The 27,548-nt window shown below is 43.1% G+C and overlaps 2 protein-coding genes across 2 annotated transcripts; both read left to right on the plus strand.

The window, feature by feature from the left end:
* The first annotated feature begins 1,624 nt into the window (after positions 1 to 1,624).
* Fgg (fibrinogen gamma chain) lies at positions 1,625 to 8,896 on the plus strand. The gene is made up of 10 exons (XM_051157357.1): positions 1,625 to 1,783; positions 1,905 to 1,949; positions 2,124 to 2,307; positions 2,399 to 2,492; positions 3,930 to 4,060; positions 4,318 to 4,451; positions 5,162 to 5,346; positions 6,578 to 6,855; positions 7,984 to 8,153; positions 8,678 to 8,896. The coding sequence occupies exons 1-10, from the start codon at positions 1,709 to 1,711 to the stop codon at positions 8,690 to 8,692; spliced, it is 1,311 nt and encodes a 436-aa protein (XP_051013314.1). The 5' UTR covers positions 1,625 to 1,708; the 3' UTR covers positions 8,693 to 8,896.
* A 10,482-nt stretch (positions 8,897 to 19,378) lies between these two features.
* On the plus strand, positions 19,379 to 27,050 carry Fga (fibrinogen alpha chain). The gene is made up of 6 exons (XM_051157358.1): positions 19,379 to 19,432; positions 21,625 to 21,765; positions 22,387 to 22,570; positions 23,527 to 23,672; positions 24,229 to 25,381; positions 26,280 to 27,050. Exons 1-6 carry the CDS (start codon positions 19,379 to 19,381, stop codon positions 26,984 to 26,986), a joined length of 2,385 nt encoding a protein of 794 aa, XP_051013315.1. The 3' UTR covers positions 26,987 to 27,050.
* The last annotated feature ends 498 nt before the right edge of the window (positions 27,051 to 27,548 follow it).

The following is a 27,548-nucleotide window of genomic DNA, read 5'->3' on the forward strand; positions in this document are numbered from 1 at the left end:
TGCGTTTATGCATCCTCATGTCATTTTTTTTTTTTTTTTTTTTTTTTTTTTAGCATGCTTTCCCCTTTCAGTTAAGAGTACACAAGGTGCCTCACTTACTTTTGCAGTTTGGAACATTTGCAAATACCTGGGGTGTTAACATTAAAAGTAGACTTCCTTCCAGCCCAGTCAACCAAAGTCATTCAATAATTGTTGAGCATTAACCAGCGCTCCCTCTCTCTGCTAGGTGCTGTAGCCAAACACTAAGTGTCCACTGGTAGGTCAATGGGGTATATAATGTACATTTCTTATAAGTTCTACAAGACATAGAGAGCTGGCTTTGGGCTAGTGCTATCCCAGAATATACTAACCTCCAGGCAACTTCTGGATTACTTAGGATTTCTTTAACAGCCAGAAATTCAGTAATTCCTATGAATGTTGCAAAAAAAAAAGGAAACTGTTGCACAGAAGAGCGTTCTATGAGGCCCATTTAGGTAAGACTCAAGGATACAGAAAAAAAAAGGGCAACAACTCTAGGAGGACAGGTGTGTGATTTATGTCCACTGTGACAGGAAATGGGTGTTGCTAAGGGTCGTTAAGCCGCTGAATGGCACAGCAGAGCTACTCTGTAAGAAGATAGGTAAATGTCATGCAGCAGGAAGTGACTGACAGAAAGCATAGGGCAATCTGGTCAGGAAAAGAAATGGCCACATTTTTTGTTTTGATGAGTTCACTTTGTTAAAATGATTTCTAACAGCAGAGCACACATGTTTCTTTTTCTTGATGTCAAAGCAGACATTGCTTTGTGAAAAACTTCAGGTCAGATATCAAAATGTCAGCGCTTCTTTCAAATTAGCGCAAGCTTGGTCACAGGAGGGGGCGACCAACTGCGCACACTAGTGACAGTGCTACCGCTTCTTGACATTATCAAAGAGAGGTGACAATGCCTTTCCTCCACAGAGACAATGAACCTTCCGTGTCACTCTCTCCCCCTTCTCTTTCAACAAGGCTGCTAATGAGGTTTTCCCTCCAGAAACTAAGTGAGGCTTTGGGACAAATGAGTGAACTCCTGTCTCCTTCCCTTTTACAGAAGATATGAGATATCCAGTCATCAGATCAGTTGAACCCAAAACTCAATGAGAATTGACCTGGGAAAAAGTACAGCTCACATGGACAGGAACTCATTTCCTCCAATGCGATTCATTCTGGCAATACAGAAGTGAGGCATGAAGGGAGGAAAGGCTACCCCTCTGTAATGGCTACAAAAATAATAGTGCCACCTGGTCCCTGGGCTAAGACAGGTTTTTCAGAAATGCCTGTGACTGCAGCAGGAATAGGCTGAAGTTGTTGCAGGAGGTCAGAGCCTGTGTTTGTTCTCCTGGTGGTGGTGGTGTTCTGGAAGCAATTGCATCACACATTCTCTGTAAGTCCTCGGAGGAGCAGCCAACACTTTGCTGGCTTCTGCAGATACCTGTGGGTCTGGGGAAGGCAGGTTGGGCTGAACACCAAAAAGGAGGAGCTTACCCCCGTGTGCAAAATCTGGGAATCCCATGGGACACAGCTGGCAGCCAGGCTGAGAGCAGGAAGAGCCCACAATTCTGGTAAAGTGTCCCCGTGACCAGTTCCAGCCACTCTTAGTCCCGCCCAGCCTGGGAACTCACATAAAGGACCAAAGGAGAAGCCCAAGAGGTCACAGTGCTGGCTGTGAGGGACTGGTCACCCAGACATCATGAGTTGGTCCTTGCAGCCCCGGAATTTCATCCTATGCTTCACGTTTTTATTGCTCTCTCCAACTGGCCTAGCCGTAAGTGTTCTTCAGAAGCCCTATTGTTTTAAGGGGGGGGGGGAGAGAGAGAGAGAGAGAGAGAGAGAGAGAGAGAAACAATTGGAGGCACTAGCAAAATGTCTGTGTTTTTCTCCCACAGTACGTTGCTACCAGAGATAACTGTTGCATCTTAGATGAGAGATTCGTAAGTAGTTGCTTTGTCGCTCCTTTTCTTGGACCTGGAGGAGGGTGGGAAAACAAGGCAGTTCTTTCAGATACCAGTTGACACCTTAAGCTTTTGGGAAATGGTTTACTACGTATGGGTGGGACTTAAGGCTCCTCTTCTAGAGTGTTTAGGTGCTTCCTTATTGACTTGCAGGGTAGTTACTGCCCAACCACCTGTGGCATTGCAGACTTCCTGTCCTCTTACCAAAGCAATGTGGACAATGACCTCCTGACACTGGAAGACATCTTATACAGGGCGGAGAACAGAACCACCGAAGCCAAAGTGCTGATCAAAGCAATTCAAGTTAATTACAACCCCAACCAAGCCACAAAGCCAAGTGAGAAACCCCACTGTGGGCGGATTCACCTCTTCTGCTTCCGGCTGCTCTGTTTGCTTACGTGATGTTCCTGTCTCTTGCTCTGTTACAGATACGATAGAGAGTGCCACTCAGAAGTCTAAGAAAATGGTAGAAGAGATTCTGAAATATGAAGCGCTGATATTAACACATGAGACAAGTATTCGGTATGCGCCTGGCTTTTTGATTTGCTCTCCAAGGCAGTCTGCACTTTTACTTAGTATTCTTCATTTCACAGACAGTGATCTTGGAATTTTTTTTTTTTTAATTTATAATATCAAATTAGCCCAGTGGGGATACGAGGAGTTTTGTTTTGTTTTTTCTTTGTTTGTTTTTGTTGTTTTTTGTTTGTTTGTTTTGTTTTGTTTTTTGCACAAAATGAGGTGTACCGGCTTGTAATTTTTTAAAAATAATCACACTGGAGAAAGGTTATTCTAGATGTCTCCAATTGTCCTTCTTACTCTATTTACCTGAACGTCTCCCATCCCCTTACAATGTCAAGTCACATGCATGGGAATTTGGGTGTGGAAAGATACAATCCTCTTCATAAATATGTCACCAAACTGACATTAAGAGGATCTTATCTTGGCTACTGTCAAAGGTGGAGGGAAAAGTAAAAATCTTGGAGCCCCTTGACCATAGTGCACAGACCTGCATTTATTCATGGCTTCTGCCCTCACTTCAAGCTCCCCAGAGACTGACTCTAGGTGGGCATGGAATCTCAGGTGCAGTTTTAAATCCGTGGCCAGTTTTCCCCAAAATTGAACTCCCAGCCCCATTGGAAACTGAGGTAGGCGGTAGCTGGGAGAAGTGGCCTCAAGCATGTTTCTCCTCCCTCTGCTACGGGAAGGTAGTGTTACTGTTGCTACAGTTGTTACCATTTCTTTTGCTTTTGCTCACGATTAAAATATAAAGAAACCGTTGTGAGAAATGTTCTAAGATGGAGGGACAAGGTTGTCCAGTAATTCATACATCTTCTTTACCTCAAAGACACACACAGTGGTTTAGACATTGTCCATACTCATCTGTTGTTGGGTCTGAGTATTTATAAGCGACCATGCAAGGAGTGACCAAGGCAGAATTCCCGCTCTCCTCAGGTGTTTTCTAGAGATATGGAACAAGAAAAGGAGAGGCACCTACTGTTTCCACGTATAGTAATGTCTCAGGCACCCTTCCTGTGTAAGTTACAGAATAGCTACTGCTCTGATTCCCCTCAGCCAGACCCACCCCACCCCCACCCCCACCCACCCCAACGTTATTACCTGACTCCCCTCACAGGGAAGGCCAGAGTCAGAAAAGCCACCTGCAGTGACCTTTGTTTATTGACAGGGACTTTGTTATTTGTTTTCAAAGTTGAGACTACCTGCCCCATCCAAGTCCCAACTATGCTCCAGTGGACACAGATTGGGGTTGAATTTTCCTCTTCCCCAAAGTTTCCATTTAATTTTACAATTAGAAAGTTCACAGCCTCGCAAGAATGAAGTCATTTATCACAAAGGAGTTCTCGAGAGAAATAAGGCGACGACGTTTCTAACAGAGAAGAATCACAACCCGTTTTTCTGAAAGGAGCACTTATCCCCTCTTACACACTGCTCTGTTGCTAGGTATTTACAGGAAATCTATAATTCAAACAACCAGAAGATCGTGAACCTGAAACAGAAGGTAGCCCAGCTTGAAGCTCAGTGCCAGGGGCCTTGCAAGGACACCGTGCAAATCCATGACACAACTGGGAAAGGTACACCAGAGGTTTATCCTGGGATCAAGGCCATCAAAGCAAACAGCCAAACCAAAAGCAATGGTATACCTTTCAAAGTGCAGCGAGTTTGAAAAGCATCTGACTTTAAACATAAGGATTCCAACTGCCCGGAGCTGGCTTGGGTTTTAATCCATAACTTGGAAGGAATGAGATTGGAGAGGCTAGCGAGGCTGCTAACACTGCTAACGCCCTACCTGGGGTTCAGTGCCCTACCTGTTGCTTTTTTTCTTCATCAGATTGTCAGGATATTGCCAACAAGGGTGCCAGAGAAAGTGGACTTTACTTCATAAAGCCTCTGCATGCTAAGCAGCAGTTCTTAGTGTACTGTGAAATCGACGGATCTGGAAACGGTTGGACTGTGTTGCAGAAGGTAAGTGCTTCTGGCTGCATATATAGGAAATAAATGGCCCGTGTTGCTCCAGGGGCTTCTCTCTAAGCACACTGTGAATACTACCCCAGGGAACTCTGACCATGGCCTTCCTGAGGTGAGGACTATTGTCACCTTACCTTACAAGGGAGCCATTAACGCATGAGACCACCTAAGTGATGATTAATTGGCAGGATCTGAATTCAGCTGCAGGGCTTTTCCGCGCTTTAAGCAATACCGTGCTAACTCTGTTATTACACATGCTATGGTTGCATACGTAGAGTCTGTTAGTGACAAGGCATTGAAGAGAGCTAACAATGACCCACAGCCTCTCAGAGGACACAATTGGGCAGCTCAGGACAAAGATTTTCTGGGCATCTGCCTGTCTGGTACCCACTGCAACATTGGCTTTTTTTACCTTGTATACCTGTGAGTTCTGAAGACCTCTATGGGTCTTTAAAAAAAAAAAACTACAACAAAAACAACAACAGAACACCCCTACCATTACTATGGGGATAATGTGTAGCAGGCATGTGCATGTGTGTAACGTGTTTATAATCCTCAGAGCTTGATAGGCAGTGAAATGGAGGCAGGTTACAGGAGGTCAGTTAGCGGGCCATTGGCAGACCCGTATCCTCCACATTTTTAATGTTCTTTCTTTATATGTACCAATCATCTTTCCTCTTCTCTTGCCCATGCTGTCATGCAACTAGAGGACTGATGGCAGCGTGGATTTCAAAAAGAACTGGATTCAGTACAAAGAAGGATTTGGACACCTGTCTCCCACCGGCACCACGGAGTTCTGGCTCGGAAATGAGAAGATTCATTTGATAAGCACACAGACCCAAATCCCATATACACTGAGAATTCAGCTCAAGGACTGGAGTGGCAGAACCAGGTGTGGTATGGAAGGGACTTTAACTCTTTGCCATAGATATCAGCTACAACATTTATCAGCTATGAATATATCAGCTAAATGGATGCATTCACGACTGGCAGTGGACAAACAGCAAACACTCTGACAAATGCAGAGTACACCCACGCTTTCCTGGGAGTACATTTGGTCCTTGTAGAGTCCGAAGAGTAAGCTAGGCTGGGTCTCCTCCAGGATGCCTATGAGTGCCCCGGTACAATTTCCATACCTTGGAAACTTCGGTGATTGCTGTGGGGTGTTAAATATGAGCCAGAAATTGAGTGTGAAGTTAAATTCAATCAAATCCAAGCATTCAGATTTCTCACTCATTTAATGACTGGTCATTCTGTCAAATTATGGACCACCTTAAAGTCAACTGACTCCTGTGGTGATGCACAGCCCTGCTAAGCTGAGAGGTTATCTGGAGTTTTGGTTTTGGACACTTAATTTAAGTGAAAGAAAATACAGCATTCTTATCAGATATGAAATAATGAAACATGCTCTGTTTCCGAACACGTTTTTTTAACTTTGATTTTAATCCCCAAACTATCATAGTCAGCAGGCCTTTTTCTATATGAGCATCCTCTACCTTCCAAGTATGAGGTACTGGGGAAGAGATTAAATATTTTCTGGAAATCTCTATCTGTTCACAAAGGGCCATTATTCTCTCTGCTATGCAGAACTATGGCTTCCTTCACAAATTTTCTAGAGGAGCTCTCTCTGACTCTTGTGGCTCCCAGTTCATGTATCACATGGGGTTCATAGCTTCTGTGATGTTCTAGAAAGCCCTTTTTTTTTTTTTTTTTTTTTTTGCGAGTATATCACTGCTTTGAGAAAGGAAACCCTTTCACGCCCTTACACTTTACATGGGATGGATGGAAAATGAAACCCCTTTCCTTCAAACTTGAGGTATGGGTTGAATCGTGGTAGATAACTATTGTGACCTATGATAATGTGTGAGTAATGCTAACAGAAGTTAAATGAAAGTTAAGTAATTAGATTTACCCACATTTTTTCATTTGATCTGAAGATTCTGAAACTAAAAAGCAAGTAAGTGGCTTTTAGTTTTTCTGGGATTTGCTGGAGGCTTTTAGATCCAGGGATGAGCTCTGAACTGGCGCACACAGGTATTGCCTAGCTTTGCAGAAAAAGTCACTCCATATGTCAGCTTTTGCTTTGTGACTTGAGATGTGTTATCTCCATTTTTTCCGCACAGCACTGCAGACTATGCCACGTTCAAGGTGGGTCCTGAGTCTGACAAATACCGCCTGACCTATGCCTACTTCCTTGGTGGAGATGCCGGGGACGCCTTTGATGGCTTTGATTTTGGTGATGATCCTAGTGACAAGTTTTTCACATCCCACAATGGCATGCACTTCAGCACCTGGGACAATGATAATGACAAGTTTGAAGGCAACTGTGCTGAACAGGACGGATCCGGTTGGTGGATGAACAAATGTCATGCTGGCCACCTCAATGGCATTTATTATCAAGGTATTTTTTTCTTTCAGTTATGAGTATTTGTGTAACAGATATTACACAAATGGAAGGTAATAAACAGAAGCAGCGAGATGGAATTAGAATAAACAGAAAAGGCCTTTTCTTTTATAGCTCTTCATTTGAAATCAGAATTGGATAACAATAATTATCCAACTGGCATTATCTTAAATAAGATTAAGTTTTTGCCTACAGTGGTCACCTCTATAGGGCCTCCAACTCTGAGGAAATGTCAGTGGTTTTTATATTGTGCTGAACCTCTCATTCTCTGAGTTGGAGTTTGGGGCAGTGGTGTCTCCTTTAGACCTACAATGTACGTGATATAGGTGGACTAGCATTACCATATCTGTGCTTGTGGACACGTTACTCTGGCTCAGCTCTTCATGAACTGGGTGGCAAATAAAAGCGGTGGGCAGTGAATACATGGCAGAAGAAATGGAATAAGAGGCAAAAAAAAAAAAAAAGAAAGAAAGAAAGAAAGAAAAGTGTTAGTAAAGGCAAAGGTCGTAGCACCCTGAGTGAAAGAGCTAGCCTGGTATTACAGACACTTGTTTTTGTATGGGGAAGACAATGGTTTCTGTAAGGCTAAACGGGTTTGGAACTTCCTAGCAGTTTTTTATGGAGAGACCCCAGGGACATGAACGAATATTTTAAGGAATTAGAATATAGCGCCATCTTCTGATGAGAAACTGAAACTGCACGATGCTGTAGAACAGCTTTATAGAGACACTTTCTAAAGCCCTTAACAGTATCTTCCATTAGCCAGAAGATTGTGCTGTCATGCAGTGCCAAACCAGCCACCTGCTCAGGAATCTGCAGCTCCTACCATAGTAACCTGACTTCAAGATTGCCTCTAGGAGGCTAAGAGAGAGGGTCCAGGGAGAGGCAGTGAGAGACAGAGCAAGAGAGACTGAGAAAGACAACGACGGAGAGAGGTGGTTCAGCCCTGACAATAAGGAATCAATCTGAAGAGCAGACATGATCACTAGAATGGCTAGTTGGCTTTTAGAGTGTCGGGAGATGTTTTCAGTTAGGAGGAAAATGCTATAAATAGAATGATTCTTATGGACTCTGAGGTAAGGAGTTGTAAGGATGAAAGACACATCCATCTCTAACTCGTTGCAGGTGGCACTTACTCAAAGTCATCCACTCCCAATGGTTATGACAACGGCATTATTTGGGCCACCTGGAAAAGCCGCTGGTATTCCATGAAGGAAACCACCATGAAGATAATTCCTTTCAACCGACTTTCCATTGGAAACGGGCAGCAGCACCACCTGGGGGCATCCAAACAGGTCAGCGTGGAGCATGAAGTTGAGATTGAGTACCAATAAGTCATCCACCTGAGAATTAGCTATTAACTTCTATTAACCTGTACAAAGTTACAACAGTTTCCTCAAATTCTTTTCTACCTCCTCATATTCTATTTATTAATTATAGTTTTTCTTAAAATGATGCATAACTCTAAGTGAAAATTAAAATCCACTTTGAACTATATTTCTAAGTTACTGGAATCACAGTTATTAAAAATTGTTTGTTTGAGGAGACATTTTGTTTGACTTTTCCCCTAAATAGTAAAAGTAAAACCACTGTATTTTGTTTATCTCATGATCAGTTCTAATCATTGTTTTTGGTATTATTTTTATTATTTCTTAAGTATTTTAGTATTTACTAATAAAATAGGAGAAAATTTTAGAACTTCACATGCATAATTTTTCCCCACGTGTCTTACCTCTCCGTCATTTTTATTTAATTCTTCCTTTTAACCATAAATACTTATACTTTTTAATATACATTTTGTTTTATTATATATTCATAGGCTGGAGACATTTAAAGAACATCTCAAAGCTGATTTGCTTTTTTAAAGGACTGTATCCAAGCAGAGAAATATAATATTTTTCCTATGAGACTATGGACTTTCAAAGCTCACTTCATGTTAAGAGTTAATGGGATCCATGAGGAAAACTCCATTAGCAGTTTTATGCTGGCAATAATTTATCTACATGCATTTCAATAAAGATTTTGTTTCCTAAGATGAGATACTCTGTGGCTGTCATTGACCTTGGAAAGCGCCATTTTTCCTCAGTTACTGTCTGCTGCCGCCTGTACATGTTATGCTGCACACAGTGTCCAAGCCAAGGGGAATTGAAGGGAAACAAAACCATGTCTTGCCCTCCGAGGAGTATGAGACACCCAGAAAACAGTAGCTCAGAGGGACAGATGCAACAAACTAAACTGACAACATTTGCAAGAACGTAAGCGGAACCCACAGAGTCACAGGCACATAGCAAAGAGGCATCGCAGGGAAACACGTGCTGCAAGAGAAAGCTGCTGGGGCATTCTTCTAGAAGAACCTTTAATCTCCAAGTACCTGTAGCCAATATTTCACATAGAACTGTCATTCAGAGCAGGAAGCTGAGGGGACAATCCGCTCATCTCATAGGTGAGCCAGGAAGTAGACTGAAGGAGCCATTTACTTGTTCTAAATGAGAGCTAGTGAGATCCTGGAAGCTTGATTTATCTAGCATGTGCTTTTAAGCATCAGCCAAGTCTGGGGAACTTGAATTAAGTTACTGCGCTAAGTGATTGATTCCAGTTAAGAAAAGAGTGCACTCCTTTAATCCCAGCACTAGGGAGGCAGAGGCAGGCAGATCTTTGTGAGTTCGAGGCCAGCCTGGTCTACAAAGTGAGTCCAGGACAGCCAGGGCTACACAGAGAAACCCTGTCTCAGAAACAAACAAACAAACAAACAAAAACAGGAAGGAAGGAAGAAAGAAAAAAGAAAGAAAGAAAGAAAGAAAGAAAGAAAAGATCTGCTCATGCTGAAGTCCTCAGCTTTGGCTTTGGGTCGTCTTAATTTTCACAGTTTATTTCCACCATCACTCCTTTCCTGATTCTCATGCCCCATTTATAAATATTCTGCAGAGTCATCACTGCATTGCTTAACTCACTAGAATGTGCTCATATGAATTCTGGGAATTTTTAAACCCAGTGATCTGCAGAAAAATGGACTAACTGCAAATTCACAGTGATCTGTTTATTAATATCAAGTAGAGAATCTTGAGGCTTACAGTTTCAGAAAACTGAGAGAACTTCTAGACTCAATTAGCTTGTGTCTCTGCATGTAATGGAGAAGGTTAAACAATTGTCTTGACAAATCAACAACAATGAAAGATTTAAAGTGAATCTAAGAATCTGGGGCATTGTACAGATGTACAGGTTCCCTCCACAACTCAGAATCACTGACAACTCTTGCTCACCTCTCTCCTTCATCATCTTTCTGAACACTAGAAAGCTTCAAAATAGGAAGTCTGAAGCCAAGTGTTCACCCAAGGTCCCACCCATTATCCACAGAAGCTTCCAAAAAGGAAAGGGACTACAGGCACTACAGTGGGGAGCTCTTAGCAGCATGTGTGACATTCTGCCTTCCTTCCCAAGCACCGCCTCCTTCCCCCCAACACACACACATACACAAAAGAAAGTCCTAGTTTGTAGGCTCAATTTTCTTAACCAATATATTTTATTACAACTTATTAATGGAGCATATGTCACTTATAATCCAACTAACCAAAACAACAGGAAACGAGGATTAAGGAACACAATAGCAAAACCGTAAGGATATCAGTTCTGAGGAACGATTCTCCTGGCGTAGTCAGCAGGATTTCTTCTGTTGGAACCTGGAGTAACCAGAACCCGGAACCTCAGGAGGAGCCGGAGCCCCAAAGCCTTCCCTCGAGTAGTTCTCTCTAGGAGCGTCTCGAAGTGGAACGATGAACAGCCAAAACTATCCGAAGTCTCCTAAAAGCCCAGCCTCCAGTTCTGGGCTCATTTATATATCTCCTCCCAGGGTCTGTTCACAGGATCTTTTCAGCTGGCAACAATCAAGCTCCCACACGAAGTGGTTGGTCTTCTAGTGGTTTAACCTCACCTGTTCTCTCACAAGACCATTCACCATCCCACACTTGGGATCAGGTTTATCGCTCCTTCACTAGTTTCATGATTTCAAGTCATACAACTGTAAAGACATTACCCTGTGTTCACAGGCAGGAATAATTGGCCAGGTGGCCTAGGTTTAAATGAGATGCTGTGCCTTTTCCCAGTTCTTTTCCTGCATTTGTGCTTTATGAGCAAATTTCAGGAGTGTGAGTGTGTTGAAAATGAATGGCAAATTGAAAGGTGACTAGCCAGGTGTGGTGACCCATAGCCAGAATCTTAGCACCTGGGAGGCTGAGGCAGAAGGATAATGAGTTCAAGACCAGCCTGGGCTATATAACAGAACACTGTCTCAAAAAAGGAATCTCAAGGGGAGGGGGATGGAGTGGGGAGAGAGAAAAGGAAAAAGAGAAGAGGAGGCGGAGAAAGAAATGGAAGAGGAGGAGAAGGAGGAGGGAGAAATGTGAGTATAGACAGCACTTCTGACAGCTTAACAAGACCTTAAATCTCTCACTCTGACTCAAATCAGCACGAACTGACAAAGGTATTTTTGTAGTATAGATATGTCAATTTATTCCGATAGTAAATATGAAAAACTTAAGGGTACATTAACCTCTAGGGAGACTGTCTAGCTAACAGTCCCTTATTGGTTTGAGGAAGAATGGGGTAGGCTGGCTGATGGCTTTGTAGGGAAAGCACTTGCTGCCTGCACCTCCCAAACCAATGTAAAGTCAGGCTCGGCGATACCTGTCTGTAATCTCAGGGCTGTGGAGAGGTAAGAGGCACAGGTGGAAGAGTGTCAGGATGCTCACCAGCCAGCCCGGAGTAAGAGAGCCTGCTTCAAATATCGTGGAAGGTAAGGACGGACACCAGAGGTTGTCCTCTGAATGCCACACGTACACCTCAGCACATATACACTACACATATGACATGTGCATATATGAGAGGGGGCAAGTGTTTTAAAAATCGAACAGAGTGAGGTGAAAATGTTAGATAGTAAACAAAGAATACTGAATGCAGAAGGACAGTACTCCCTGTGCCTCTTCGTCAATGTGCTCACCATGTGAAGCAGAAGCAGAGAGATTCGTTTTCTGGTGTCCATCACTACAGTGGCAATAATATTGAACTGGGCACAGCATGTGGAAAATACTACAGAGTATGCACACTGGCTATCATTGACCAAGGTGATTATGATCTTAGTAGAAGCATGCCAGAACAGACTGGTGAAAAGTAAACCAGGAAAGTTTCCTTAAATAAGGAAAACCAGAGCTCCTTTTGAGAGAGAGAGAGAGAGAGAGAGAGAGAGAGAGAGAGAGAGAGAGAGAGAGAGAGAGAGATTGGTATTTCTAACACACCATTCTTTCGGCCTATGCTGGGTCAGCCTCTACATTAATTGATTATTATTTATGCAGATTTCCTTTCCTTTTACTCTTCCCCTTAAGAAGCAGTCTGTGTAGTAGGGTTAAAACAAAGCAATATTTTACTTATTTTCACTTTTGCCTATCATAGATTGTATGTGAATATTGTTTTAATTTTTTTAAAAATGACATTTTTCTATAAATCAGTGGTACTGAAGAAACTGGGCCTCAATTTATCTGTTGTAAGTCTGCATTAAATACGAAGACTGCGGACTGTCACGTAGAAACGTTTGTCTGTATTGTGTTTGCTTAACTTACACTTATTGAAATAAAAAGGTTTTGCCTTTTGAATCTGGCAAGAATTGGGGCCTGTGTTTTACGTAGTTTGCTTGTTTGTTTGTTGAGATAAGGTCTCTTTGTGTAGCCTTGGCTGTCCTGGAACTTGCTTTGCCGACCAGCCTGACTTTGAATTCAGAGATCCACTTGTTTCTGCCTCCCAAGTGCTGGGATGAAAGGCATGCACCACCACCACCCAGCAGTTTTATGCAGCTTCTTAAATTTTACTTATCTAGTTATTTATTTTCACTGTATTGTATATATGGTACATATATAATACATATATATATATATATGTCGAACTTTAATAAGTGATGGCTCTTTACCACGAGCAGTGTCAGAATCTCTAAAATCTTGGTTTCTCTGTTACTTTCCCCTTTCCTCTCCATCACCTTCCTTTTTTTTTCTCCTTTGATTTCCTCTTTCTTTTTGGTTATGTGACTATCCATCCCAGGGCTTTGTCCATGCTAAGCTCCACCCCTCAGGCACACCCCTTGTCGGTGCTGTAAGATCCTCCAACGTGAAAGCTTTATAATTTCCCTCAGCTTCCTTTTGGGTCCAAGAATTATTTATTTCCAGATTTGTAATTTTCCAAATGTTTTAAATTACCATTTAGATGCCACACTATGATCCAAGAACGTAGCCTTGATGATGTTCTTCTGCTTGGGGGAAGGCGCAGTTTTGCAGATTATTTTGGGGATGAGCACTGTCCCTGAGTTAGTCTTTGCCACAAAGTAAGCACAGCTCACAATCACTCCCCAGCGTGATCTATCTGCACACCGGAGGCCTGTTGATTGTTATTTTCGTTAAAAAGGAAAAAAAAAAAAAAACCCAGGCCAGATACAAATTAATTCTTACTGGCTCTGTAAGCAAGAGCTTTGGTCCAATGGCACTGCAGCTATGGTTGGATTGTTGTGGAGTGTCACCGACCATCTGAGCCATCAGAACAGCCTTCTGGGAAAGCTGCTGACACACAAAACTCTTGCTCACCTCAGTTTCATAAGAAAACACGGAAGACAGAAATCGAGGTGAGTTCAGGATTGTGGTGGTCACTCAAATCTACTAACTAGGTCACGTCTCTGTCTCTCAGTGTAGACACCAAGCCTCTGGCACTGGTTCCTACCCGCCAGGTCATCACTTGATTTTCCATTACTGGCAAGAGGAGGGAAGTCACCATAAGTCTGAGTGTTGACTCTCCTTAAACAAACAAGTAGGGCAGATTCCACTCTGGGATTATCCAGGACACATAGTTAAAGTGTTACAGAGAGAAAGAGAGAGAGAGACAGGAAACAGAGACAGACAGAGAGACAGAGATGACATTGAGGAGACTTTGGCTGGTGATATTTTTCTTCATAATTTGTCTTCTTTACACTGCAAAGCTGTAGTTTGGGTCACGTGAGAGAATGTAGGAAATTGTTCCAAGAAACAACAACAAAATAGTTGTTTCTTGCTAGAAACATTAATATTACTGCATGGCTTTGGATCCGATATTAAGTTTGGAAATATAAATTTAAAATGTTACTTTTTTGAGCCAGGGTCTCATGTAGCCGAGGCTGGCTTCAAACTTACTGTGTAGCCAGGGATAACCTAATCCTTGGGCCTCTGCCTCATGAATGCTAGAATTACCTTTGTGTGCCGCCATACATGCAAATGCCTCAAGGGAGCATCTTCCTTATTTTTGCTCTGCAGACTTCAGACAGCTTTGTTTACTTTTGTTTTGTTTTTCAGTTTAGAGAAATCTATTTATGTACCCTGGCCAGGAATTTCGAAATATGTCCTTCCTTGTGGGTTTATCAGATCTTTTTCTCAGTACTTTTATTGTTGCTGAATTTTTATCCAAATGTGTCAGTTTTACAAGTTGGTGAAACCAAGTCAAGTGGCCCTCTAAAACTGGGTCCCCCGAAGTAGGGGGCTACACCTCCACAGTAAAATTTGTATTTAGAATATGCTAGGCTGTCTCCAACACCACAGAGCAAACAAAATGCAATGGGCCTTGGCTATTAGCATTGTCTCCTTTTGCACGTAATTCTGTGCTTGGAAGATGCTAAGTGCCTTTAGATGCTGTTTCTCTCAATTTCAGTGTAACATGCTCACAACTGATAGCCTCTCCCCCTATTTATCTATCTATCTATCTATCTATCTATCTATCTATCTATCTATTTATTTATTTATTTCTTCTTTATCCCACTGAAACTCACAGAAGGGCGCACTGACTATAACACACTTAGAATGTGCACTTAGAAGGAAGCTGTGTTGTTTGAAGTAATATATCAACTGGGCTATTCCTATGGATGGCTGTACTTTAAAAAAAAAATATTTTATGTGTATGGTGTTTTGCTTTCTTGTATGCCTGTGCACCACATCCTTGCAGTGCCCATGGAGGCCTTAAGAGGGCATCCCCTCCTGTGGGACTGAAGTTTAAAACTCTTGCAAACCACCAATGGGTGCTTGGAATCAGATCTAGGTCCTCCGGAAAAGCAACCAGTGAGTGCTCTGAACCACTAGGCCACTGCTCCAGCGCCATGGATGTATTTACACTTTAATATATATCAGACGTAAAAATATGGTAGCCCCAAAGAAAGTACATTACAGTTAAATATGTCATTCACAGTGCAGTTAAAAGAGACAGAAAAACTCAGGGGCTCTGTCTTACAGATCTACACCACCACCACCACCAGGACCAGCAGCACCCCCATCCCGCCAACCCTGCCTCCCCTGACACACACCTCATAACTACTCAGTGGGAACTTTATTGAAAGAGTTTATATAAAAGACCATTGACATTAACCTGAGTGGAGAGAGGGAGGGAGAGAGGGAGGGAGGGAGGGAGGGAGGGAGGGAGGGAGGGAGAATGAGAAACACCATTAGCCAGATAGAGTGATGTAAATCTACAATCCCATCATTTTCTATTTGGGCAGGTAAGGCCGGAGGATCCTGAATTCATGGGCATCCTGAATCTAGGCTATATAGGGAGACCTGGTCTCAAAATGCCAAGTGAGGCACAGTCAACCAGAACCAGGCATAGTAGTACACATCTTTGATCTCAGCTCTCAGAAGGCAGAAGAGTGGGATCTCTTTGAGTTCGAGACCAGCCTGGTCTACACAGCGAAGCCCAGAAAAGCCAGGGCTACATAGACACTGTGTCTAAAAAGCAAACAAAACAACAGCAAAACCAACCAAACAAAAATAAACCCTGAGGCCTAGGTTTAATCCATGGTAACTCCCTCCCCAAATAAAGATTGAGTATTATATTACTATATTCTAAAATTGCTAAGTATTATTCCTGCAAGTGCCCATTAATCTATAGAGAGTTCTTTTTTAAAAAAATAGTCATTTTCTAACTAAGAATATTAAAAAGAAACATAGGGCAAGAGAATCAAGCAGTATTAAGACAAACAAACAAACATCACTCATTAGGTCTCCTTCTCACTGTCCTGAGTGTGACTGGTAATTACCTCTATGTGGATAAGGAAACTGCCACTTTCTTACTATAACTGTAGCGTCCAAGAAAATTATGTCGAGGTGGAGTATTGACAGGTTCTAAATCAAATGCCTCATGAATCACTCCCACACAGATCATCCTAACCTCATCGGTCTTTCCCAGTAAGTAGCTAGGCAGAAAACCTAACTTCTGTAATAGCCGAGGAATACAGGAAGCAGCAGATCAAAGACGTGAAGCTAGGCACCGCTGACACAGTCTCTCAAGTAAATCCTTACTAGAGCCCGGCCGCCGTCATAAAACCAAGGCAAAACATCTTGCAAACGTAGTCACAAAAGCCAACCTCTCCTGTTTATGGCTAGTCCAAACATTAGGAAGTGTTTTACACTTCCCAGCTGTGTGTTTAATTATTGTTTTAACCAAGTCTCTCCTGAGGAATTGCCAATACTTCTTGTTATTAGGGAAAAGCCAATGTATGTGTCTATATAGATTTTCCTGATGCTGGATGTGAATCCTTATCCAACATGTGAGTTCATGGTTATGATTATTTGTAACTGGTAGAACGGTATGACTTGTAAATAATATCTAAGTCAGATATCCTCCTCAGAGCTAAGGAAAACAGTACAGATTTCTAGACTGTTATAGACTATGCCACAGAAAAGTCCCTACAATTTTATTGATTTATTCTTTTGCAGTTGGAATACTATTCTTCTTGCTATATGCCCTTTGAAAATGCTTATTATTTGTAGCCTATGAAGCTGCATGGGTTTCATGGCACACAGGAAGTGTCCCCACCCCCTCCCACCACACAATAGAGAATCAGCTCAAGGATGCCCACCCACGTGCCCATTTGAGGAATCCTAGCACTAGAGAGAAACTGGGGAGCTTTTGATTACAGACTATTGGACTTTCTAGAACAGTAAAAGGCACCATCTCCAAGGACTGTGCTGCTGCTGTCCAGTATCACTCTCCATCATCTGGTGCTGATCTGTTGTCTAGCATGGTGAAGTCCCATGAAGGGAAATAATCTGGGGCTGCGGCAAAAGCTCTTCAGGGTGAAGGGCTCAAAGAAGGCTGCTCTAAGAAAGGGTGAAAGAGGAGGGAAGAAGGGGAGTGAGGAAGAGGAGGAGGAGGGGGGAGGAGGGGGAGGAGGAGGAAGTGCCTTTTGAGCAGATGCTAGGATGGCGTTATGAAGTGAGATACACAGACACTCCAGGGGATCATGGAACAGGAAGGGCACAGCCCTCAGGTGACACGCTTGGAAATGCTTCCACAGCCTCTATAATGTTTGGTGTCAACCTGTTCCTGTTTGTTTACTTCCAGGTAGATTATGATCTATCCATTCACCTAAAATCTAGCAAGTTAATCTCCAAGAACATCTTGCCTAGAACATGTTCATGTCCTAAAATGAACTTCCTGCAGGCCTAGGAAAACACTTGATGGGGGTTTCCTCTTTGTGCCTGGCATTTTGCTGACATGGGATCTGTGGGTGAGTGTTTACCAACAAGCCGGGAAACGCTGTTGTCTGGAGTCTCAGTGGGCTCTAGGGTTTCCTGTGAGCTCTGAGGATGCACTTAGAAAGCCGAGAAACCTGCCTTGGAGTACATGGACATTGCCTCCATGGGCTCTTTCATCTGACTGTGGTGAGCTTCACGTGCCTGGGCTGCTCTGTTGGCGACAGAGGAACACAACTCGTGTCTGCTTGCTCAGTGAGGATCTGTGCCTTTTACAGAGACTATAGAAACAAATACAGTATTTCAATTTTTTCATGTCTGATCTGGTGGAAGAGACAGATAATGCCTCTACAATGATAAATGCCACTAGTGATACCTGATCGAAGAAAACATAGAGGAGCTAAGGGGTTAAGTCAGGAGCCTGTAGAATGTCCAGCAAATATTTGTGCGCTAAGTAACCGCTCAAGAAACACCAGTGTCTGCTGTTACTGAGTGGATTCACACAGGAAGGAGAATTTCCGACAAAGCAGGGCTGGTTGCCAGCTAACAGGATACCCCGTTAAGTGTGAAGTTCCTGTGTACAACAACAGCATCCTAGTATATTACACTTATTGCAGAAGACATATACACACTAAGATATATTGGTTGTCTGTCTGAGATTCAAATTTAACTGGCCCTCAGTTTTTATTACTACACACAGCAAGCTGTATTCAAAGGCTTCTTTTTATTTTATTGAATAGTGACTGATAAGTTAAAGTTATATGCGTTTGATGCTTTGGGTCTAATTGGCACATGCGTCACCTCATTTGACTATCCTTTCCTTTTCTTTCTTTCTTTCTTTCTTTTTTTTTTCCTTTCTACTTCCCTCATTTCTCATCTGGCCACTGCTACTGTGTTCCAGTCTCTGAGTTCCACATTTTAGGTTCCACGTAGGCATGAAATCACACCTTACCCTTAGCATGATGTCCTTTAGGTTCATACATATTTTTCCAAGTGCGTCATTTTTCTTCTTTTCCCTGACCGAGCAATAATCTCTTGTGTTTACCCTTTGTCTTTATCCATTCATCCACTAAAGGAGTATGAACTGCTTCCATAGCATGGACCTGTGAATTATGCAGCAAGATCTGTTCAAGATCCAGCTGTTGGTTTTTTGGGAGGAATAAAAGTAGCTGGGTGGGTCAGACAGCAGCTTCACTGAGCCCAGAAGAATTGGTCATGAGAAGGAACAGCAAGTGAAAAGAGTTCATTCCCAAAGGCACAAGGAGGAAAGAAAGAACATTTTTCCATGGCACTTCCATTTTCCAATAATGGCTACCACTTACTACCAGGTAGCGGTGGCAACTGCTCTGGTGGCCTTGAAATAATTCACCCATTTGTTTATTAACACCTGTAATAGGGGGCACTGGTTCACAAGGATGAAAAGTTAACCTTCATAAGAGCATAGAGCCAAGAAGCTGGAGCTAGGACTGTACATGTCGGTGTTTGGCCCCAGTCGATGCTGTCTTAACATTTGGATGGAGGAAAATACTTATCGTAAGCTTACGGTAGACTTTCCAGTCATTTTGAAGCACAGAAGAACTCTGAATCCTACACGCAGTCAAATATCATTGGTTAAATCCCTACTTCACGGAAGTGACAGCCAGAATGCCCTCGCAGCCCTTGCGACCTTCACACTTCTTCAGATATAGAAGTCACTCATCCTTGTAGCCAAGAAGTGCCCCACTTCCTGGAATGTGGAGTCTCCCCCCAATGGCTGGCCGCACAATCAACTTATCGGAAGCAAACAAGCTACCGAGAATTGAGCAAGAATTTCTGGGATATCAATGTTTTGGTCAGAGCAAAGGATGCCTTGTGAGCTTTGGCTATTTGGAAAGGACAAAGGTGATGATTAACCCAGCCTCCTGCAGGCTTAAGTAGGATGGGAGCTATGAGCAGAGTCAGTCCTCCTTCCTCTCGGCGGCGGCAGTGCTCCTCATGAGCCAAGGCCATACTCAGAAAACATGCTTTCCCTGAGGGTCGCCTGCCTTGTCCTGAGTGTGGCCAGCACAGTCTGGGTAGGTGCTTTCTCTTATCCCTTCCTCTGTTATTTCTTCTACAAGGAGCTTTGATTTCGGGGCCTACCATTCCTTTGCTATTAGCTTTACAAGTGCCAGGCCATAGAGTCAAATTCCTAGATGGGCTCGTGTACCCTGTGTACAGAGAGGAAGGCCATAGGGAAACGAGGGGTCTTGACGTCTGTCATTCATGCCGAGTCATCTGTCAGGTTCAGTCTTCCAGCACTGCTTGTTAGTTAGTATAGTTTCATGGTGCTGAGGATTGATATAGCACAGTGCCTCTGAACCTTCCCTAATTCTGAGACCCTTTAATACAGAGTCCCGTGTTGTGGTGACCCCGACCATAAAAATTAGTTTTGTTACTAATTGATAAGTATAATTTTGCTACTGCTATGACTCATAATGTAAATATATTTGGAGACGGAGGTTTGTCAAAGGGGTCACGACCCACAGGTTGGGACTTGCTGATAGTATCTGGCTGTACCAAGAAAGCCCTCTACAACTGGGCTACATAGCCAGATTGCAAGCCTCATGACTCTTCTGCGTCTTTGTCCCTCTAAAGTCTGGAGACATCATCCTAACAGAACAGAACACTCGATACGAACCGTTCTCTAGCTGTCTACAATGAGCAGACTGTTTTAGGTTTGGTATCGTCTTCCTCTAGTTTTTGCTCTATTTGTAACGTTTTAGTTTTGTTTGAAATGTTGAGGACTGAACCCAAGCACTCTACCACCGAGCTGCATCCCCAACCCTAAAGGTAGTTTTTGTATCTTATGGAAGACATCAAAGGGAAAAGGCGACTCAGTCACATTTGAAAGCAGACAGCAGACTCCAAAGAAGCTAGCTGTGGGGCAGTGTGGTCTTTGGAAGAAGGACTTGTGCTCTTTCTAAATACCAAAATAATTTCTGAAAGTTAGCTCCAAAGACATGTAAAGGAAAGAAACCTAAATCAATGGGACTTCTGAGGCATTCTGATTTGTAAAACAAGCCAACCATGTCCAAGGGACTCAGTGACATCCTAATTCCTTACCCAGGGTGCACATTAGTTAAGTTGTTTTCTTGGCTCACCATTCAAAAATCTTGATATCAGAGAGTAAAGAATAAAACACTATTGTGGGAATAAAACTAAAATCACCAGCTAAGGCAATATTTCTAGGTAATTCGTAGTTCTATTATTTTCCTTATCTCTTATTATTTTATTCAATTTCTGTCTGCTTTATTGTTGTACTATTCTACTCTGAAATAAAACTGAATTTCCATTATATTTCTTATACAAAAGGATTCTACTTGTTCTTTTAAATAAATGTTCTTCTTCCTTTAATTATGATAATTAGGATTATTTGAATTTTCACAAATGAAAATGAGACTGTGATGACTAATTATAAGGATGAACTACCCCAAACTATAGTAGTGACAGTAAAATCCTTGTAAGTTGGTAGGACAGAGTGAAAAATAACAAAGCCCCAAAGCCATCTTTATCCATTAAACTGAAGCCTTACTGGACAAAATGTTTTATATTTCATTTGATTTACAGCTGAGAATTTTTAGCTCTGTATTTCTAATTATAAGGTGTTCAAAAAATTGCTAGTTGCTGATTACTGCTTTAAGTGTTTATTATTTCCATTTCAAATGAGAATCTACAATTGCAGGATTGTACTACAAAACACTGCCAAAATTTTAACTTCCCCACATTTGTGTCCTTGATAAATGCTTCCTTGAATCATGGACCATCTCCGAAGGTTACCATAGAAACCTGAAGGAGGAGTGGGGAGTAAGTGAAGGAGGCCATAGGCTTTCGAATACAGAAAGAGGACTTTCAGGAGAGACAAACGAGAATTTTTCAGCTATCGTTTCATCTATGGTCACGAAAGAGAAAAAAAAGGTGAAATTTAGCTAATGTTAATCCAGACCATTTTTCTTTTAAAACTCTTAACATCTAGTGGGCTCTTCTCTAGCATCAAATAGAGCTTTAAAATTCACACCCTTTATCTCCTTTGCTTCTCATAATGAGTTCGTAAAATAAGTTGAATTTTATTGGGCTGTAAGATACTGGAGTCCTGTGGAGGCCAGCAGCATCGGCCTTTAAGAACTGTCTTTCTTCCCTGGGGCTTGTGAGCATGATGCTGTCTCCTCTGCTGGCTAACGTTGTTGTGGCCTCTGCTCCTTTTTGAATGTTTGAATGACCCTCAAAGACTGCAGACACCAACCCCGACACCGACACGGCAGGGGAATTTGAAGCAGAAGGAGGAGCAGTGCGTGGCCCAAGAATTGTGGAGAGACTTCCAAGCCACTGCAAAGAGACAGACTGGCCCTTCTGCTCCGATGACGACTGGGTAAGCAGAGGACATGGTGAGCAGGGAGGGGGTCCTTCCTTATGGCACCAATAGGCTATAGGCTCATTCAATGGGTCCAGGAAGCCTTTCCCCACCAGAGATAATCTAACAGTAACCTAAGCCCTTACATGTCAAATTAGAGAGAGAGAGAATGGAAACAAAACTAGTCCAGTGACATTGTCTAGTTACCTCGGGTCTCTTGTGGCATAAACAAACCAGATACCTAATTAGTGCAGCTTCAAAATTCCCAGAGCCTCATGGGAGGATAAGTGGCCTTCCATCCTGGAATTTCCCTATGGCTTGTTAGCTAGCTCTTGTAGCCACTTAAAAAAAAAAAAAAAAAGATTTATTTATTTATTATGTATACAGCATTCTGTCTGCAGGCCAGAAGAGATGGTTGTGAGCCACCATGTCGTTGCTGGGAATTGAACTCATGACCTTTGGAAAAACAGTCAGTGCTCTTAACCTCTGGCCATCTCTATAGCCACTTGTAGCCACTTTTATGTCTGTGGTGACTTTGGAAGAGCTGGGGAGAGGAAACAGTGGGGACTGTGATAACATATAAAACATTCTGGGGGCTAAGAGATAAGCCTTTCATACAATTTCCCCCTTCATTTTCAGAGCCAAAAATGCCCTTCAGGCTGCAGGATGAAAGGCTTGATTGATGAAGTCAATCAAGATTTTACAAACAGAATAAACAAGCTCAAAAACTCACTGTTCGATTTTCAAAAGAACAACAAGGATTCTAATTCATTGACCAGGAATATTATGGAGTATTTAAGAGGGGACTTCGCCAATGCCCACAGTAAGTAGGACATATTTTGTGTTGTCCACTAGACAAGGACAGCAACAAAAATCCCCAATGATGATAATGTCTTCTTGTAGCTACTGCGAGTTTATTTCAAAGTACCTAGTGTGGAAATCACTTAAATTTAAGGAGATGGATGCCAATTCCACAAAGGTAGAGAAGATAGCTTAGACTTTAAACATCCCATAGTTTGACAATAGGAAGAGGTGGGCAGGAGGCCCTTCCAGCAGCTCTTCTGTTACAATCCTACAGACAAGGAGTCTCAGAGACCAAGAGACTTCTCAAAGACACAAGTTAGCAGTCAGCTCCAGGTCTCGCTGAGTCAGTTAAGTATTTTAAACTTTGACATACAGGGTGATGCCCAGTCTTGCCCTTAGGATCAAACAGGGCTAGTAAACACTGTGGTCACTCTAGGCATGGAGAGTAATTCCAGTGATGCCCCAGTTCTTGAGGCTTTGTTTGACTTATTCTGTCCTCCTGAGACCGTGAACAATTTAATGTCAATGATGCAGCATTAGGTGGCGAGTGAGTGATCCTGGTGACACCCAAAAAAAGCTTGAAAAGCAATTTAAGGTTATAGGTAGAAAGCAAAACTCAACAGAAATATCCAACAATACAGTCGAGTGCCATGAATGAAGCTATGGTCAAATAATTGGATGGAATCAAGCTAACTAACTATTTACCTCCTAACCCCAATATTAAAACTCTGCAGTAATTTCTTCCAGATCTATTTGGATTCCAAGTCACAAGTAGGAGAGTGTCACTAATACCCATAAGTGACTTTTGTACGGAACAATCTAAGTCTGAAATGTACAGGTTATACATCCATAGGGCAAACTATAAAGGGACAAAGTGAAGAAATACATATAAGCAATTTTCTCTGCCTCCCTTTTTTTCTTTTACAAACAAATCAGCCTGCAGCCACCTGAAATACCTTGTGCTTTCTGTTTCAGACTTTGATAACGCATATGGCCAAGTGTCGGAAGACCTGAGACGCAGAATTGAGATCCTGAAGCGCAAAGTCATAGAGAAAGCCCAACAAATTCAAGTGCTGCAGAACAATGTCAAGGCTCAGCTGATAGACATGAAGCGCCTGGAGGTAAGAGGGGGGGAGGGGAGGAGAGGGGAGGGGCCTCGACCCAACTTGTCTTTGACCAAGAAGGAAAAGCCATCTCCCCAGTCATCTGCAGAGTGTCTACTAAATCCATTATTTACCCAAAATACAAGGTGTCCCCTCCCTGGAGATGGAGACAGAAGTCTAGAGACGGGAAGGAAAATCTTGAAGGATGGATAGATAGTGTATTTCAAAAGCATGTGCTCTGTGCTGTAGGCCCACCACATGCTGAGACCTTGGCCTCAGCATCATGGAGGAGGCTCTTTTAGTGAGGCCTTCCATTCACCTGGATTAGAGCCTTTCTCTCTTTCCTCCATTCAAATTCTAAAGTGGATCCAAATAGCTCCCACTGCCCAACCTCTCTGGCCCCTGCAACAGCTTCCGGTGAGGAGGTCATGAGAAGCCAAAGGTAAAGGGTAGGACTGATTTTTCTCATAGTCGAAGAAATAAGACCCATTTCCAAAATCGTGAGCTGACCACCAGAAACTCAGTGAAGTCAACAGACAGACATAGGTGCATTTCTCTGTCTTCCTCTCTTTAGGTGGACATTGACATCAAGATCCGCTCTTGCAAAGGGTCCTGCAGCAGGGCTGTAAACCGTGAGATCGACCTAAATGACTACCAGAGTCAGCAAAAGCAACTCGAACAGGTCATCGCTAAAGACTTGTTCCCTGCCGAACACAGGCGGTACTTGCCAACCTTAAAGATGGCTCCAGTTCCTGACTTGGTTCCCGGAAATTACAAGAGCCAGCTTCAGGAGGCCCCTCCGGAATGGAAGGCATTGACGGAAATGCGGCAGATGAGAATGGAGCTGGAGAGGTCCGGGAAGGTTGGGGGTTCACGAGGAGATTCGAGAGGCGACTCTCCAACACACGGACCAGGTTCAGGGAAAGAAAACCCCACGAACCCTGGACCTGGCGGGTCTGGGTATTGGCGTCCTGGGAGCTCTGGGACTGGAAGTGATGGAAGTCATAACCCGGGCACCACGAGTTTTGGTGGTACTGGAAACTTGGGTTCTGGAAGCTCTAGACCTGGAAGTTATAGGCCTGATAGCTCAGGTTCTGGGGTCCTCAGACCTAGCAACCCTGACTGGGGTGAGTTTTCGGAGTCTACAGGAAGTACCAGCTCAGGGTCAAAGAAAGAGTACCACGCAGGTACAGTGGTCACCTCTAAAGGAGATAAAGAGCTCCTGATTGGAAATGAAAAAGTCACCTCTACTGGCACAAGCACCACGCGTCGTTCGTGCTCTAAAACCATTACCAAGACTACTACGGGTAAGGATGGTCGCCGAGAAGTGGTGACGGAAGTGATCACGTCGGATGATGGCTCTGACTGTGGCGATGTACCTGACTTCGATACGACCCACAGCTTTAGTGGCAGCCTTGATGAATTATCCCGAAGGCATCCCGACCATGCTGCTTTTTTTGACAGACACTTCGATTCACTCTCACCGAACTTCAAGGAACTTGGCAGTAAGACCCAGGCTAGGGGCGCCGATTCTGACATCTTCACAGGCATTGATAATCCTGGCTCCCATGTACCTGAGTTTTCTACCAGTAGTAAAACCTCGACTGTCAAAAAGCAACAGGTGACCAAGAGCTATAAAATGGCAGATGAGGCAGGAAGTGATGCCCACCATGAGGAAGAAAGTCGGACCACCACGAGGGGCCATACCAAATCGCGCACGTCCAGAGGTATCCACACTTAACTTTCGGGAAGTTCCTCTTGGCCCCCTAGTTACGTTAGCCATTTCTGCAAAGTGCTCACCAGGCACGCAGCATCTCTTTCCTAACCTTCTATAATGCCTTATTGGAATCGCTTTTTTTTTTTTTTTTTTTTTTTTTTATCATGCTAGACTGTACGTTCCGTGGGGGCAAGGACTTTGCCGTGTGTCTATTTCTGTAATTCCCAAATGCCTAACAGGGCAGTCATTGCTCAATAAATATATTTTAAATAAATGAACAAATTCTTCTGACACTCAATTCTGAGTCTGTTTAACGTAATTCATTCAAAAATGTGTGCTATTGTAATATCCAACCCACTAACATTGAGTTTAATGTATGTCTCAGTTGACATTTAGAACTGTGTTGTTAGTGTTTATTGACAAATACTTAGTTAGCTCCTCCTCCTCCTCTTCTTCTTCTTCTTTTTAATTTTTTTTTTTTTAGACAAGTCTCAAAACACAGGTTTCTCTGTGTTCTCTTAGCTGTCCTGGACTCACTTTGTAGACCAGACTGGCCCCAAACTCCCAACAATCTGCCTGCCTCTGCCCCCCGGAGTGCTGAAATTACCACTAGGCCTTGCTTAGCTAGCTACTTTTAATGATCATTTGCTATTAGTACGTACAAGTAAGATTTCAAATCCACTTAAAGGAAGTTGGCATTTTGAAGACATAAATATCCTGTACTTGCTTAAAATTAGATCTCAGTGTAGGTGCATCCTTTTCCTATGGGAGGTGGGAAGGAAGGACGGAAAGAAAGGAGGGCAGGCAGATATAGGCAGTACTTAGCTTCTTTAATGTGGGAGATGCCTGTTTTTGTAAAGCTAAATGAGAATAACTTCCTCCAACCAGCTTAATTTTTTTTTTAATAGACTGTCATGATGTCCTCCAAACTCATCCTTCAGGTGCCCAAAGTGGCATTTTCAGTATCAAGCTACCTGGATCCAGTAAGGCTTTTTCTGTTTATTGCGATCAAGAGACCAGTTTGGGAGGATGGCTTTTGATCCAGCAAAGAATGGATGGATCACTGAATTTTAACCGGACCTGGCAAGACTACAAGAGAGGTTTCGGCAGCCTGAATGACAAGGGGGAGGGGGAGTTCTGGCTAGGCAATGAGTACCTCCACTTACTCACTCTGAAGGGCTCTGTCCTCAGGGTTGAGTTACAGGACTGGGATGGGAGGAATGCTTATGCGGAGTACCACTTCCGGGTAGGCTCGGAGGCAGAGGGCTACGCCCTGCAGGTCTCCTCCTACCGGGGCACTGCGGGAGACGCTCTGATGGAAGGTTCTGTTGAGGAGGGGCCAGAATACACCTCACACAGTAACATGCAGTTCAGTACCTTTGACAGAGATGCAGACCACTGGGAAGAGAACTGTGCAGAGGTCTATGGGGGAGGCTGGTGGTACAACAGCTGTCAGGCTGCCAACCTCAATGGCGTCTACTACCGTGGGGGCACCTATGACCCCAGGAACAACAGCCCTTATGAGATAGAGAATGGGGTGGTCTGGGCTCCCTTCAGAGGAGCAGATTATTCCCTCAGGGTTGTTCGGATGAAAATCAGACCTCTGGGGGAATAGTAGCTGAAGGAATAGAGAGTGGGGGGTCCTGTTTCTGTTGGTTAGGTGAGACGAAAGAAAACAAGGAAGATGAAGAAGTCAAAAATAATTTTGTGAACTTAGAAAACAATTTCCAGGTGCTATTTCATTGTTCTTTGTACTGTAGCTAAATGTAACTGAGATGTATCACTGCTTTGAAAAAATAAAGTTATACTTTTTTTTTTTTCACCTTTAAATACTTCTATGAGTTTTAAAGCTCATGCAAGGAGATGCCAAGGGATATTCATTCCGTTAGGAGAGGCAGTCAGATTTGAGTTCTTCTTGGCCACTCTGAAAGGTGCTGGTTCGAACACTCCTTTTCTCAGATGCCCTAGTCATAGGCCCACTGAACAGAAGGCAATTCACACCGTGATTGAGTGCTGGGGTTCTAAGCTGACCTTTTGGGGCCCAGACTAGTCTCTAGTGCTTGCTGCCTCAGCTTGAGACAACGTCTCTCCCTGAACCCGAGTATGCCAGTTTCTCTAGACTGGCTGGCCAGTGCGTGCCCCACAGATCCTCTGACCACTGGGCATTACCACAGTGT

This window comes from Acomys russatus, chromosome 15 (assembly GCF_903995435.1).
Source record: "Acomys russatus chromosome 15, mAcoRus1.1, whole genome shotgun sequence".
Lineage (NCBI taxonomy): Eukaryota > Metazoa > Chordata > Mammalia > Rodentia > Muridae > Acomys > Acomys russatus.

What these genes read in the sequence shown, in the direction of transcription:
- Fgg (XM_051157357.1), top strand. Translation starts at nt 1,709, where the DNA reads ATGAGTTGGTCCTTGCAGCCCCGGAATTTCATCCTATGCTTCACGTTT. An exon ending in GCATCTTAGATGAGAGATTC is followed by an intron (nt 1,950 to 2,123) that starts GTAAGTAGTTGC and finishes ATTGACTTGCAG; the next exon opens with GGTAGTTACTGCCCAACCAC. An exon ending in GACTGGAGTGGCAGAACCAG is followed by an intron (nt 5,347 to 6,577) that starts GTGTGGTATGGA and finishes TTTTCCGCACAG; the next exon opens with CACTGCAGACTATGCCACGT.
- Fga (XM_051157358.1), top strand. Translation starts at nt 19,379, where the DNA reads ATGCTTTCCCTGAGGGTCGCCTGCCTTGTCCTGAGTGTGGCCAGCACA. An exon ending in GTGTGGCCAGCACAGTCTGG is followed by an intron (nt 19,433 to 21,624) that starts GTAGGTGCTTTC and finishes TGACCCTCAAAG; the next exon opens with ACTGCAGACACCAACCCCGA. An exon ending in TCTGCTCCGATGACGACTGG is followed by an intron (nt 21,766 to 22,386) that starts GTAAGCAGAGGA and finishes CTTCATTTTCAG; the next exon opens with AGCCAAAAATGCCCTTCAGG.